Source organism: Lycium ferocissimum, chromosome 7, assembly GCF_029784015.1.
Source record: "Lycium ferocissimum isolate CSIRO_LF1 chromosome 7, AGI_CSIRO_Lferr_CH_V1, whole genome shotgun sequence".
Taxonomy (NCBI): Eukaryota; Viridiplantae; Streptophyta; class Magnoliopsida; order Solanales; family Solanaceae; genus Lycium; species Lycium ferocissimum.
In genome coordinates this window covers 29,047,017-29,062,381 of record NC_081348.1, presented here as the reverse complement: position 1 = coordinate 29,062,381, position 15,365 = coordinate 29,047,017, and the positions used below count along the sequence as shown (strand labels likewise).

At 34.2% G+C, this 15,365-nt stretch overlaps 1 protein-coding gene across 1 annotated transcript; it reads left to right on the top strand.

Annotated features, from left to right (window-relative positions):
- Nucleotides 1-1,531: 1,531 nt before the first annotated feature.
- LOC132064206 (protein NRT1/ PTR FAMILY 7.3-like) lies at nt 1,532-6,313 on the top strand. The gene is made up of 5 exons (XM_059457115.1): nt 1,532-1,702; nt 3,492-3,618; nt 3,725-3,942; nt 4,239-4,804; nt 5,270-6,313. Exons 1-5 carry the CDS (start codon nt 1,676-1,678, stop codon nt 6,135-6,137), a joined length of 1,806 nt encoding a protein of 601 aa, XP_059313098.1. The 5' UTR covers nt 1,532-1,675; the 3' UTR covers nt 6,138-6,313.
- The last annotated feature ends 9,052 nt before the right edge of the window (nt 6,314-15,365 follow it).

The window sequence follows — 15,365 nt, the reverse complement described above, 5'->3', positions numbered from 1 at the left end:
AGCTTGGTCAAACACCTCACTTTTTTAAAATAAGCACTTATTAAAAAAATAAGTACTTTTGAGGGAAAAATAAGCTTGGCCAAACATACTATTAATTTATATAAACTAACTTTTTATAGTATTAGTGTGTGTCTTAGCAAAAATTTTGTGTTGTTTTCCTTAATTCTTTAACAAATCTTCCAAGAGTAGAAAATAAACCGAAAGAAAAAGTATATGACTCGGCGAAATAACGAATAGGAGTAGACGATCGAGTAGTATGCTTTATTGTGACATTGACAATTGAGAATAATTCAGAATTGCCTAAACATATGAATGTGTTTTACTGAATTTGTTCCATATTTCCATGAGCAGGTAACAGGCAGCTATATATTGCTCCAGCTATATATTGCTCCATGACCTGTAATCTCCTAATCATAATTAGCTTGAAACGTCTTCTATTAATTCTGAGTTGTCGCACTTAAATTTGCTGTATCAGCCCTCCACTAAATTAAGCCAAACTTAATTAAAGATACAAAGAGTGTTATCAGCTAATTGGTTGGTTCAATATCATGTTAAGGTCCATTACAGACAAAAGAAAATCTATAAATCAACATGATCCATGTCGTTTCTTTCAGTATACTTTTGGTTCCTCTGATTTCTAGATCTGTTAGGCACATAACTAAAGTAGAAAATACTTACTCCAGAATTAGTCTTAGGGCAACATATATGATTTAGCTTTATTAAACCAAACATTCAAATTAAATTAGCTATATTATAATCATAAAATTATTGAACTATGTCCAATTTTAATTGCATAAATTGTCTTAATTTTTTTAGGAGAAGGCAATATATAAACATTAAATCAGCAAATACAAAGTACAAACCCTACTAGATTCAATTTAGATTCCGTTAGTGTTTGCTCCAAAAAACAAAGAGAAATTTTGATCCCCAACTCGATTCGTTAGTTGTCTTTGTTGCTATGAAGGTATAGTATTCTATGGAGCCTTACAATAGCTACACGAATAAAAGACTCCCAATATTTCATATATCACGACTGAATTAAGGATACAAATTTAATTGAGGTAGACGGCACTAAAGTCTAGAGTGAATACATAATTACTAATATAGATACTATATACTCCTATAATACTATATCAAAAGTTAGAATTTTAGAATTTGATTAGTTGAATTTTGAATTTTTCAAAGTGGTAAAAGTTGTATATATATAGAGTAATATAATGTAAGTTGGGATACAGTAATTAATATTTCAAATAAATTGAGACAGATAATAAATAAGGAGTAACAAATGAAATGGCAAACATCTTGTATACTGCATCAAAAGTGAGTAGTATTAGCTAACTCTGATACAGCTTGATCAAAATCAAGAGAGCTTAATCTAAACCATTTCTTTCTCCATGAAAGATAAACAGCTCTTAAATCACTCCTTTTGTCTCCTCCTTAATTCGAGCCTAAGATAATAGTATTTGATTTGGGCATTGTAACTTTATAAATAGGCTCCCACTTTCCATCTCCCCTTCTTCTCCTCACATTAATATCCTTTACAGCTTCCTGTATCCTCCAAGAAGACAAATTATTTCTCCTCTCCTCTTCAGCTCCCACCAACTGAATTAGTTTATACTTTCAGCAGCGTTTCTATCTCTGCAAATTTTGGGGTCTATAACACAACAAACAATTAATGGAGTGCTTAAACATTGATAAAATGGTTTGTGCACTTCCCTTCCCAGTCCTTTCTTTTACTAATCTTGCCAACTTCATCTAATATTATGCATATCTTGGGTGTCCATTTCATGATCTAGAGTTAATGAACTCAGAACGAGCTTAATTTTATATATATACGCACACACACATTTTATCAGTTTCATATGTGTATGTTGTTTGTGTCTTGAATTTCGTGGATTCGACTCAAAAGGAAGTTATAAGGTTGCTGCTATTGAGGCGTTATGGCGGTGAGCGCGCACAGAAGTTCTGAAGCTCCCACTATCTGGGCATTTAATTCCACATGGCCCATCAACTTACGGGCTTATCTGGATATTCACTGTGTGCCACTCATATTGTTTGCGTATTTACGACTATAAAAGTCTACGAGCTAGCATCTTCTTAATCCCGAACTATAGAATCTGATGCCTGTTACTGGGCTTAGTCATTGATCCCAAAGATATATAGTCGTTACTTAATATAGTGTATAATTGTTCGCTTTGGGTCAAGCCTATATAAATTTTTCCCGAAAGACCTTACGGCATCAAGACTCTCTACATGACCTTATATATTGCTTCCTTTTTCTTTTCCACCATCAATTATGAAATTTTGTTCAACGCCCAACAACATAATCCAAGCCGAAAGCAATAATGAGTTAAGTTAAACCAGACAACCACCTTATATCTGCTTTCTCCATTTTGCTCTTCAAGTGCATGCATATCATGGTCTTCTGCTTCCCCTTCATCTTCTAATATGGTTTAGTCTGCCTATCTTTATTCCTTTTTATGATCATTCGGATTTTTAATTACTTTTCATAGTTTGGCCTCCGTTAAGGAGAATTAACATCTTAAGGTGCACATATCATTTCTTTCTACTATAGACTGCCAGCATTATTATAGATGTTATGCGGGCAGTATTAGTAACCTTTACCATTAAATCTCGGCAAGGTTAGCTTGCCGTGTAGCTTTTATTTTAAAATTGAATATGAATAGATGAGCTAGTTCAGATAAAAAGTGCAGTACTAGAGTTATACAATTAATAAATTGATAGCATAGAAATGCCATTGCGTATTGGCTTTAGTTACACATTCTGATGAGTCTATATATAAGAGAAGCCAATCACGTCAAGTTATATTAATGACTCAGAAAGAGATGTTCAACTATAAAAGAGTACCACTCCATTTATTGTTGCATATCTACACGTATTTCCTGTTCCAGACAATTGTTACATTACTTTATGTTTAACGTTGTAAAAAAGACACAGATAACGTCATGTACCTACCTCGACTTACATGTGGTTTTCCCTTTCATGAGATTAAGGAGAAAGTAGAGGAAAAGTAAAATGTTTGTACTTAAAAAAAAAAAAAAGGAAATATATTTATGTCTTGAAAACTAAAAGAAAATGTTAACTTTAATTTCCTCTCTCTTTTCATTGTATACTTTCTTTCTTTTAAATTCCTTTTAAGTTATTTCAAATCTTTTCCCGTGAGTTGGGAAGAAAATAAAACTACTCCATAACTTTAAATTTTTGTAAGAGCATAACGATATGATAAAAAAGCAGGCAGCTAGTGCACACAAAACAATCATACTAATTTACCATGACTGAGTTATAAATTAGTGCGAGAATATGTGTCAATTAACCATTGCTTAGTGATAAGAAGACTGATATGTAAAGACATGTGTCACGTACTCATTGAATCAATGTAAACACTGAATGCTAATATTTTTACAAGAAGGTTTGAACATGACTTTTAACTAGCAAAAATTTTCGGATTTTTCCGTGTTTTCTTATTGTAGGGTAAGAGGGATGAGAAGTTAGGAAATCCAGAAGAAGAAATCACTCTTGATGGAACTGTAGATAAGCATGGCCGTCCTGCTGTGCGTGCCAAGACTGGAAGATGGTTTGCTGGTGTTCTATTACTTGGTAATCAACCTAAAGTTGACATGAGCGTAGTCTTCTAGTTATATGTGGAATAGTCCATTTTGTGTTGCTTAATTTATGTTTATATTTTGATTTTGGATGGATGCAGTGAATCAAGGTTTAGCAACATTAGCATTCTTTGGGGTTGGAGAGAATCTAGTACTATTTCTTACAAGAGTTATGGGGGAAGACAATGCTGAAGCAGCCAACAATGTCAGCAAATGGACTGGCACTGTTTACATCTTCTCTCTTTTGGGAGCTTTCTTAAGTGATTCCTATTGGGGAAGATACAAGACTTGTGCCATCTTCCAAGCCATTTTTGTTGCTGTAAGTCATTTTAAATCTCTATTATCTTAATTTCACAATTGACACACGCGCACACATATTTATATATAAAAAGAGGCAGCTCGTTGCGCAAAGCATCCCCGTTAGCAGGGTACAGGAAAGGGCTACACCCCAAGGGGTGTGATGTAGATAATCTACCTTATTAAAAATATTAGTGGCTGCTTCCACGGCTCGAACCCATAACCTATAGGTCACGCGGAGATAACTTTGCTGTTACTCCAAGATTCCCCTTCAATATACTAGGTACTAATAATTTGAAACTGTTTTGTCTTTTGCAGGGACTAGCATCATTATCATTATGTTCATACATTTTCTTGGTCAAGCCTAATGGCTGTGGAGATGAAATAACCCCTTGTGGACCCCATGATTCAAGTATCCATATTGTGCTCTTCTATGTGTCAATTTACTTAATTGCACTTGGCAATGGAGGGTATCAGCCTACAATTGCAACATTTGGATCAGATCAATTTGATGAAGATAATCCTCAAGAAAATCACTCAAAAGTGTCTTTCTTTAGCTATTTCTACTTAGCATTGAATCTTGGTTCCTTATTTTCAAATACTTTCTTGGTCTATTTTGAGGATAAGGGAATGTGGACACTGGGTTTTTGGGCATCAGCTGGATCAGCTATTTTGGCATTACTTCTTTTTCTAATTGGGACACCTAGCTACAGACACTTTAAACCTACAGGGAACCCCATTTCAAGATTTTGTCAAGTAGTTGTAGCTGCAATTAGAAAATGGAAGATAGAACAACCTTCAAATGGAGGTGAGCTATATGAAGGTGATGGAAGAGAGCTTGCTGATAACAGCAGTCGAAACATACTACATACGAAAGAATTTAAGTAAGTTACGTTATTCTTATGAAGTTTAAACCTAGCTTATACAAGAAAAATTTCACCATAAATATATTAGCTATGTAAATGAGGGGGCGGATAGTGCTCATATGATCAAGCAATTAATACTATGGCTTAGCACCTCGTACCCTCTCCAACGATGGTGGAAGCCAAATTGGTTCAGGGGTGATCAATTGAATTTCCTTTTGTCCGAAAAGTGCAATTTACATGGGCAGTGGCAAAGGTCACAAAAAATGTTCAGGTCATTAATTCCGGCATGTGACCTTTTAGCCTTTTGAAGGCCTAGAGATCTTATTTCCTCCTTTTGCATCCTGTAGTTCCAATTTTGACTCTGCCTCTGCCCCTGCCCTCCGTAGGTTCTTGCGTCGTTCCCAAATTGCTTGTTGTGTTGTGCTTTGCTTATATACATAAAGGGAGTGGATATATTTATTAACAAAAATATTCTTGGTACAGATTCTTGGATAAAGCTGCTATAATCACATCAAAGGAAAGATTAGATAATCCTTGGCGGCTTTGTCCGGTGACTCAAGTGGAAGAAGTCAAATGCATTCTAAGGCTATTTCCAATTTGGCTTTGTACAATACTTTACTCTGTTGTGTTCACTCAAATGGCCTCTTTATTCGTTGAACAAGGCAATGCCATGAAAACAACAGTTTCAGGCTTTCACATCCCTCCTGCAAGCATGTCAAGCTTTGATATCCTTAGTGTAGCAGCATTCATTTTCATCTACAGGCGAGTTCTTGACCCCCTCATTGCCAGCCTAAAAAAGTCTTCTATAAGAGGACTAACCGAACTCCAACGTATGGGAGTTGGCCTCATAATTGCTATAATGGGAATGGTAGCAGCGGGTATAGTGGAGCATTTCAGGTTACAATATGCCAACAAAGATTGTTCTCATTGCACGAATTCGAGTTCTTTAAGCATTTTCTGGCAAGTCCCACAATATGTACTAATTGGAGCATCAGAGGTTTTTATGTATGTTGGACAATTAGAGTTCTTCAATGGACAAGCACCTGATGGATTGAAAAGCTTTGGAAGTGCACTTTGCATGACATCAATTTCACTAGGGAACTATGTGAGCAGCTTGCTGGTTTCTATTGTTACTAAAATTTCGACTACCGATAAAATGCCTGGATGGATACCTGGGAACCTCAACAAGGGCCATTTGGATAGATTCTACTTCCTCTTAGCAGCATTGACAACAGCTGATTTTGTGGTTTACCTCATTTGTGCTAAGTGGTACAAATACATTGAGTTTGAACAAAGAAGTAGTGGAAAGCAAGATGAAGAGAAGGAGGGTGATTTGAGAAAACCTATATGAATAAGAGTGTAAAATTTCTTAACGTTTACACTGTTAGTGTATATAAGTTAATAGTAACAGGTTAGAAAAGGGTATGACTACTGCTTATCTAAGTTGACTTAGCCATTGTGTGTAAAGTCTAAAGAAGATGGCTAGCAGAACCTCCAGATGAATGATATGTACCTAGAGATTTGTTGTATTGTAAAATCTACCTGCTGTTCTGTTCCATATATTCTCACATATCCTGTCTTTCCAAAAATTGATCAATTGAGCATAAACCAAAGTAACCACTTATAGTAGGAGAAAGTAAGTACGTAATAGGAAATCAATATTCAGGTACTATTCAAAAAAAAGAGAGAAGTGTGAATTTAGCGTTATCCAAGAGGGCAGTAAAGTTTCTTTTGAAATTTCTACCACAGCCAAATGTTTGGCCCTTTTTCAATGTCGGAAAGATGAGCAGTTTGGTGAAGTAATATTCCAACTTTGTGATCCAGTTCAGGCACTAATTTGGATCTTGATTATACCCTAACTAGCAATACAATAGGTGGTAATCTTTTTCTAATGCGAAATTTATATTCCACGATAAAGTTAAATTGTATCTTTTTTAATGCTAATAGATTGTAATGGACTAATGGCAATCACTATAAATATGTGCTGAAAAAACATATACTATGATTAATATAATTATCAGAATCTCAATAAAGATAATTTTTGGGGATTTTTTTTGAAGTATAAGCGTTACTCAGCTAGTACCACTATATAAATACTCAAAACATGACATGGTTCTGAGTATTTTTTTGAGAAAGAAAAAAGACATATCATGACATGGTTTGATAAAAGAAAAAATACATATCATGACATGGTTTGATATAAGAAAAAATACTCATATCATGACATGGTTTGATAAAATGCATTAAATTAAAGATTGAAATTAAGATTACAAGGTGAGATTGATCGAAAAGATGCAATCCCCAAATAATCTTTCTCCATGTTAACATACTCTCTTCATTGCGATGCTGCTTGCTTCCAAATTGTGCAAGTTGGCGTGCCACAGTTAGGGTGTTCACGGTTTGGAAAAACCAATCCAAACCGATTAAATAAACAAATATTTACTTGGATTGGGTTTGGTTTGGTTTTAAATTTTTTAAAAACCAATAGTATTTGGTTTGGCTATGGCTTTACTAAAAGCAAACTGAAGAAAAAACTGAACCGACAAATTTTATAAAATACATTTTATAATTATATATATATACAAGCTATTAATTTTATAAATACTTTTAAATGATTTATATACATTTTAGCAAAATTTTATTTATCTCTAATAGGCTAATGAACTTATACCTTAAGCTCATTTTAAAAAGAAATCCATGAATTCAAACTCATTTATTCAAAGAAACAACTATGAGATTCACCTATATTTATTTTTTGTATTTCTTATAAACTTTTTTTCACTTAATTATATTATAAATCCTAAGACATTTTCTCCATAATGCAAGAAAACTATAGCGACCACAATAAAAGGGTAATAGTGAATTATAAATTGGAAAATGATAGAAAATTCTCTCCTAATTGTAGGAAAAAAAAAATGAAAGAGAGAAATACCGTTAGTTTTCTTAAAAATCGAAAAACCAATCCAAACAGAACCAAACCGACTACAACCAAAGCGATGGATATGTATTATATTCGGTTTGGTTTGGTTTTAATAACTTTAAAAACCGACTAGATTGGTTTGGTTTTGGTTTTAACCCAAAACCGACCTATGAACACCCCTAGACTGCGACTGCAAGTTGGTTGAGTATTTGATAGGCTTAAGTCATCGACAAACCCTTGAACTTGTCCATAAAAGTCATTTAGACCCTCCAACTGAGATTCCTACCATATGAACCCTTTAAAACTATGTTTACTGTGTCATTTAAACACAAAATAAACATGCAACAACACACAAATGGTGCGTGTAATTCACACACAAGAATAACGAATAAGACGGAGACACATGGATTTTAGCTTAAAAAAAAGATTTTGCAAAAAAAATAAAAATACATTATCTCTTCCATCTTCCTTGAACCCACCACCTCTCTCCTACCGTCGCTTCCCCCACCTCCGCCACCCCTCTCATCTTCTTCAGCATCGTCGCCTCTCTCTTCTACCTCGCCACCCAGCCACCCAACGAACATCACTGAAGCTATTGTCAATTTTAATTCAATTTCCCCTCATCAATCCATCACATCTCATCACCGGAAAAACCTTCCGCGAAAACAGTCCCCCCAAGATTTTTACATCACTGTCAGTTTGTCACCATACTTCCATTTTTAGTTAGAAAAATCGAACCGACTTGGTTGGACGGAATCCATGTATAATGTAATAACCCTTTTTTTTTTTTAAATAAAGGTTTATTTGATAATTTTAGCTAAAAGGAATTAAAAAGAAAAGAAATTTGGAATGAGAATTAAAAGAAAATAGAAAAGAAGGAGTTTAGTGGGCCAAGCCCAAAAAGGAAAAGGGGAAAAAAAAAGGACTTTAAAAGTCTAATGGCTGGCATCAGACGTGAAACGCTACATTGCTAAAAGAAAGAAAAAAAAAAGGGGGGGAACGTGCAAACAGATAAGGGAAAAACTAGTAGAAGAAAAGAAAAGAATGGGAGAAAAAGAAGGGAAAAGAGGGGATAAAAATAAGAACTTTCATCCCAAATCATCAAGGTAATGCCTCTAATCTTTTATTTAAGTTTATTACATAATTATGAGTGAATTTTTATGGTGAAAACACGGGGATATTTTGAGGAATTGAGAAAGTTTAGCCCTAGGGTTCTTCAACCTAAATCATTGATTTAAAGGGGCAAATAGTGTTGGATTTTAGACTTCTATATGTCGTTGGAATCATCTCGTTAAGACCTTTTCAAAAACCTATGTCTTGTCGGGTTTTAAACACATTGACCAGAGGGCGTTTCGTCCTTTAAAATTTGACTTTAACCGTTTAAGCCTTTAAAAATATAAAAGTGGTTTACCCTAAGGGTTTTGATCATTCTCCGTTTTTGTGTAGTTTGAGGCAATCCGGAGACTTGAGAATGCAGTTTTGATTTATTGGGAAGTGTGCTTGAATTGTGAATTTGAGGTAAGTGAGATTTTAAGCTTTGGGTGCTTGCTTTTCAAACCTATTTTAAAAACATATGTTTTGTCTGCCTGGTCTATGTGTTGGGACGAGCGTGTGCTTGGCAGAATCGGTGGTCCTTGAGGCCAGCCGCATATACTTTATTTTTAAATACTCTAAAACTCTCTTTCTAAATTGTTTCGTGATGTGATACGGCTGTGAGCCATGAGATTGGGCATTGTGTATGCTTCCCTTTGGCATTGTGTATGCTTCTTAATTTTATTGGCATTGTGTATGCTCCCCTTAGCATTGTGTATGCTTCTTGATTTTATTGAGGCATTGTGTACGCTTCTTGATATATTTGACACATTATGTATTTTGTTGTGGATTCATGGCGTTGATAAATTCTTTAACTACTGTTATAACAGGTCCTTAGTATAAATTGTGTTAAGATATATACTATTCTTGATAAACGATTGTTTGGACCTTGTCGGATATTATATTACGATATAATCTTTGTGCATAATATAAAGTGCTTGTAATTTGTTGGTATTTTCTAACACTTGTTCCAGGGGTATTTAGAGTGGCGGGTCGAGGATCTTATTGGGTTGTATTTACATATAGCTCACTCCTTACCTGCATGTCCATGCAGATACTATTGGTGACGACGAAGCTAGTAGCTCACGAGTTTGCAAGAGTTGATTTATTGGTTGAGGTGAGCCGCCGCTTTGTCCGTGGAGGCTACCAAAAGTGTCTTTATCATTTATTTATTAATATTTTTTTTTCTTTTGGGATTTACACACCCGAGTCTTTTGTAATTCTCTTAGATGCTCCATGGTCTAGTGTGGGATTTGGGCAAGAGTATTTGGTTAATATTTTGAGACACTAATTATCCGTAATTAATTATTATATTATTTGAGTGCTTATTTAATTTGGTTAATGCTGCAAAATTATGGTTAAGATATGAAAATGTGGTTCGCCTAGCCGGTGGTGTGTGCTGGGTGCCAATCACGTCTAGGGGATATTTTGGGACGTGACAAAGTTGGTATCAGAGCTTAGGCTTTAAGTCCTGGGTCATGGAATAGTGTTTAGTAGAGTCTTGTTCATCGGTATGTAGGCGTCCATACTTATGACCTTGAGGCTACTGAGCATCTAGGATGTTTTCCCTTCTTTCATTCTTTATTCGTGCATTGAGGTGAATCGAGTCCAACTTTGGGATGTTCTTTTCGCAGACGGCTAGGATCCTCTTATCCTTCGTCTTTGGATGACACAGTTGACTTGGAAGATTTTAATAATAAATGTGGAATTGAGAGTGCCACTGAGTACATGGAATATTTGGTGCATTGGTTATAGTTGAGATTGAACAGGTTGTAAACTTTGGGATAACTCTATTAACAAAGGAAACTTTGGCAAATATTTTATGAAATTCAAGAGTTAGTGAAATTTTTGAACGTCCAGAATTCGTGTGAATGGAAAAGTGACCAAATGTATGATATTTGTGTAAGATCGACTATTCACATTCAAGATTGTTGGTATAACTCTCTATTGTGAGTCTGATCAGTAAAGAGAAATAGTGTAGTGGTAAAGTAAGAAATGTAATTGCATACCCGTGCCTAAGTTGTTGTCTTTATGGTGAAAGATATTTTGAGAAAAACGCTTAAATGACTCTAAGTTTAATGCCTCTTAAAGCTATTCACTATCATTAGTAACGTCATGATGGTGATGTCATAAGTGTAACTGTGGCGTAATATTACATATCTTAAGTGTATTAAGTATGAGCATGATAATGGCCCTATGAGATGCATAACTTGTTCGTGAAGTAGGTCCCTGGGTGAATTCCAGATTGTGAGCGAGAGTAAGACTTAAGTATAAGAATTATTGAAACAAGATAGTAAGATGTTTGGCATGAAACTCAGTGTATAGTGGCTTGATTAGCTGTTGAAGGGAAAGACGTGGAATATTAAAGACTATCACGCACCCAGAAAATAAATGAACCATAAAAGAAGTTGGAGTAAATAAGAAATGGCATGATTGTCACAGATAACCAGTTCACACAGTCTTATTAATATACGTTGTTTTCGATAAAGCACAAGCTTAAGGAAGATGAGAAACACATTAATAAGATGATAGTATTGATGAGGATAAAGAGACTTAGATGTAACATTTGTGATTTCGATCCAAGCAGTGGAGTCTACTATTATTGGCCGGTCTATCGAACATGTGTGGACACAGTTCAGAGTCATGATACGTTTATGTGTTGTGAAAAAAAAAAAAAAAAAAACACTGGCGTTATTGACCTTGAGGTTATCTTTGATTCAGATTGAATGACTTCGTCTTGCCTTACGTTTTGATTGCCATAAAAAGACCGTTCCATTTTCCATTTCGGTGGAGCCTAATATTGAGTTTGTATTGAGTTTAAAGGATTCATTTGGTATGTCCACAGACAAAGCAACCTCATCGATAAAGTTCTTTGTATAATAAGTGGAGGATATAGGTCGTATTTAACTATAACTCCAGGCATCAGAGTCGAATAACTAACTATTGGGTTAGTGTGAGTGGTTAACAAGTTTTTGAATATGCTTTCAGAGAACCTACTAATTATACCACATGATGGGGAGGTCGACTAAAACTTGGGCATTGATATGTTGTCATTAATCTGGTATATTTTTATTTTTAGTCATAGAATGACTCTGCAAAGTCAAAGGAAGTAAATTATAAGTAACAAGATTTCGTGATTGAGAGGTCACTATACCAAGTATAAAGGCCGAAGGTGCTTAATTTTCGTACGTTGAGGAGAACATTGAATCTATCTTGATTTTTATCACTAAAACTCGTTTGGAAAGCCACTGGTAATTGGAATTGGTGTAATTATCGGGCTAGTAATTACACAGACTTAGTAATTACAACTAGGCTAGTAATTACGTAATGTACAACGACCGTTTGTTTGTCATAACGTAATTACGATTGTAATTACAAGAGTGTTGTTTGGTTGCACCGATGTAATTACACAAGTAAGTTTAATTTAAAAATAAAATTTAATTATAAAAAATTTAAAATTAATATTTAAAAAATATTGCCTTTATAAATGATATTGAATTAGTTATTTAATAACACATTGTTTCTTGAAAATATATTAATTAATAATCATATATTTGTAACTAATATTGTAACAAAAATAATTGATATATATTTTTCAAATTAATATTTAATTTTAATTAATTATAAAACTTAAAAGAAGACTTTTTTTGTGAGAATGTCATGGATTAGATGTTTGACAAAAAAATAATATTAATAAATATAATGCCATAACATTATTCAAATGTTTGACACAAAAAATCCATCAAATGTAACCGAAAAATAAACAACATGCAATGTGAAAGCAAATAACTTAAAATTTGGAAATATAACCTAAATTCAAAATCCAAAAGAAAAAGTTCAACATAATACTCTTATGTCAAATTCCAACATTACATAAGTAAATTCCAACGTAACTTAAGTAAATAATTCAAAAGAAAGGAAAAATATAAGTTTATAACCTCATTCACAATGATATTCTACTTTAATAACGTCACTCGTTATATGTCAAGTTTGTTAATGACTCATTCTTTCCAATATTAAGAGGTTTAGTTTCAAATATTAGAGTAATAACAAGGTTATGCTAAATGAATAAAATAAAATAAAAAAATACAAGCAATTACATGGAACCACAAGAAGTAAAGGTTGGAATGAGAAGAAAGAAAATGAAAAATAAATAATATAAAAATAAAAATACATTTTAAAAAATAAAAATAATTCAAAAGTAAAAATAAAAAAGAAATTAAAATAATAGAAATAAAAAAATATTAAAAATCAAAAAAATTAAAATAATAGAAATTAAAAATAAATTAAAAATAAAAAGAAATTAAAGTAAAAAAATAAACAAACTAAAAAGTAACCATGTAATTACACCCAATTCTCAGCCCCCCCCCCCCCCCCCCCCCCCCCCGCATCGAGAATTGGAAAGTGTAATTACACCCTGTCAATTACACCCAATTCCCACCTAAGCGTGTAATTACTTGGTCAAACAAACGGCAACTGTGTAATTACATCTAATTACACCCAATTCCAATTACCTGGGTGGCTTTCCAAACAGGCCCTAAGAGAAAAATGACTTAATTTTTATCATATGATGGGCAAGTATCTTTTTCTCTTTCCTAAATTACATGATATGTGCCTTCAGTTACAGGGTGTTATATGTTATTCTAAGATAGACTTGTGATCGGGATACGATGAGTAGTAGGAGAAAGGGTTGGATAACCTAAAGACATGTACCAAGACTTATTTTGGTTAGTGTGAATATCTGGTGATAATTTTTGGATAGAGAAGGCATTAGTGATTGTCATGCACTAGAGGATTCGGGTATTCAAAAATCGTTTCTTAGCGCTCTATTTGTTATGTTCATTAATGACACATACGAATATCTTCTCAGTCGATAGAAGCATATGCAGTGGTTGAAAAAGATGCCGAGATAATATTGATTAAACAACTGAGGTTAAAAGTGTGAAGTTTAATTTTACATCATGGCGTTATGAGCCTTGTGGTGTATAGTAAAAGGATAGAAGGTTGAGTTTAATACACACACTAAGGTGCTATCATGTGTTAGGCTACAGTTGTTTTTGTTTGAACATGCACAGTTGGTCGATACGAGAGTCTTGACCTTATTGGGAATTAGTGATAGTCTCTAAAGACGAGGCTACTTGATAGTGGAAAAAAAGGAACCATTCTAATTAAAGAGTCGAATGTGTGTACACCTATGGTGGTTGACTTAGGTACATTTGTACTCGAAAAGATACAACGTTCATTATATTTATTACTTTTTAGATTCACAAATATGCATTGGGGCCGCAGGAAGAGAGTTAAAATTGACAAAAGTTATTTGGGGTACATAAATGTTGTTCTTGTGTTTAAATCGTTAGTATATTAAATACGAGTGTTAGAGACTACATCAGTTTATTTCTGATAGAAATTAGAAAGACTTTAAAAAGTTGAATACTCAGTTGATTTACCCGAAATTTCCGTTGCATGGTTGTGTCTCCGATAGAAAGTAAAAATAGATCAATGTAGACTTTGTAGCTGGTCTATACATTCATTCAGAAAATCGTGATCGTAGCTTGGGTGATATTGATTGACTTAGCGAGATTGTGTACCTGATTTAAGCTGAACTATTCTTATATATCATACTAGCTTATATGGCGTTATGTGTCAGAGATAGTGCAATGGCATGAGATGTCTGTATTGTCATGTGTGACAAAAGTAACGGTGCATGGAACGTTTACGTAAGAGCATGTGGATGTGTTCCAGTATCGCTATATGTGAAAGTGTTACGTATGAGTGTATGGATGTGTTCCAACACCACTGTACATGTGAGAGATATGTAGAAGCATAAGGATGTGTTTCTAACATTGTTGTACGTGAGAGCATTATGCAGGAATGCTTGGAGGTGTTTCAGCTCTACCGTATATAAGATTGGTGGATGTGTTTGGCCATAGGATTGTGGTTGTGGCGCTTGGGTTGTGCCATCCTTGGGTGCCCAGTCTTAACACTAGTCAGATGGATATTACTTGATAAGTGGTTAATGATCAGTTGCTTTTGATCAGGTTCGTGTATGATAGTAGTTTACTAACTTAGTATGCAAATCTTATCGTTTTAGGTTTTATATGAATGCTAGAGTCTTACTCTATCTGGTTGATTGAATACTCTAAATCATAGTAGTTGGGTCTAGACTTTGATTAGCAAGCCTTGAAGAAGGATGCATGCATTGAATGCGGGAACGATTTCGGATAGCATAGAGTAGACAAAGTCTTATAGTGATAAACAAGATTATGATTTGGAGCTTATGAAAGGGAGTAGTTTGAAAGTTTTCAATACGAAATGAGTTATGAGATTCAGTCGAACGTTAAGCAATATCTTAGGTATATTGTTTCTTGTGGGATTTGGATCGAATCAAGTTGGTGTATGTGAACTTGCTTTACCTCTGTGATTGTCTGTTGTTCATATCTCGTGTTTCACGTGTCCATGCTTAGATCATATGTTCATAATGATAGCCATGATTCAGTCCGAAAAAGTAGAGCTAGATTAAAATTTGACTTGCGAAGCAGGTTCGATATCTATTGTAATGACAAGTGC

What these genes read in the sequence shown, in the direction of transcription:
- LOC132064206 (XM_059457115.1), top strand. Translation starts at nt 1,676, where the DNA reads ATGGAGTGCTTAAACATTGATAAAATG. An exon ending in TGCTGGTGTTCTATTACTTG is followed by an intron (nt 3,619 to 3,724) that starts GTAATCAACCTA and finishes GGATGGATGCAG; the next exon opens with TGAATCAAGGTTTAGCAACA. An exon ending in TCCAAGCCATTTTTGTTGCT is followed by an intron (nt 3,943 to 4,238) that starts GTAAGTCATTTT and finishes TGTCTTTTGCAG; the next exon opens with GGACTAGCATCATTATCATT.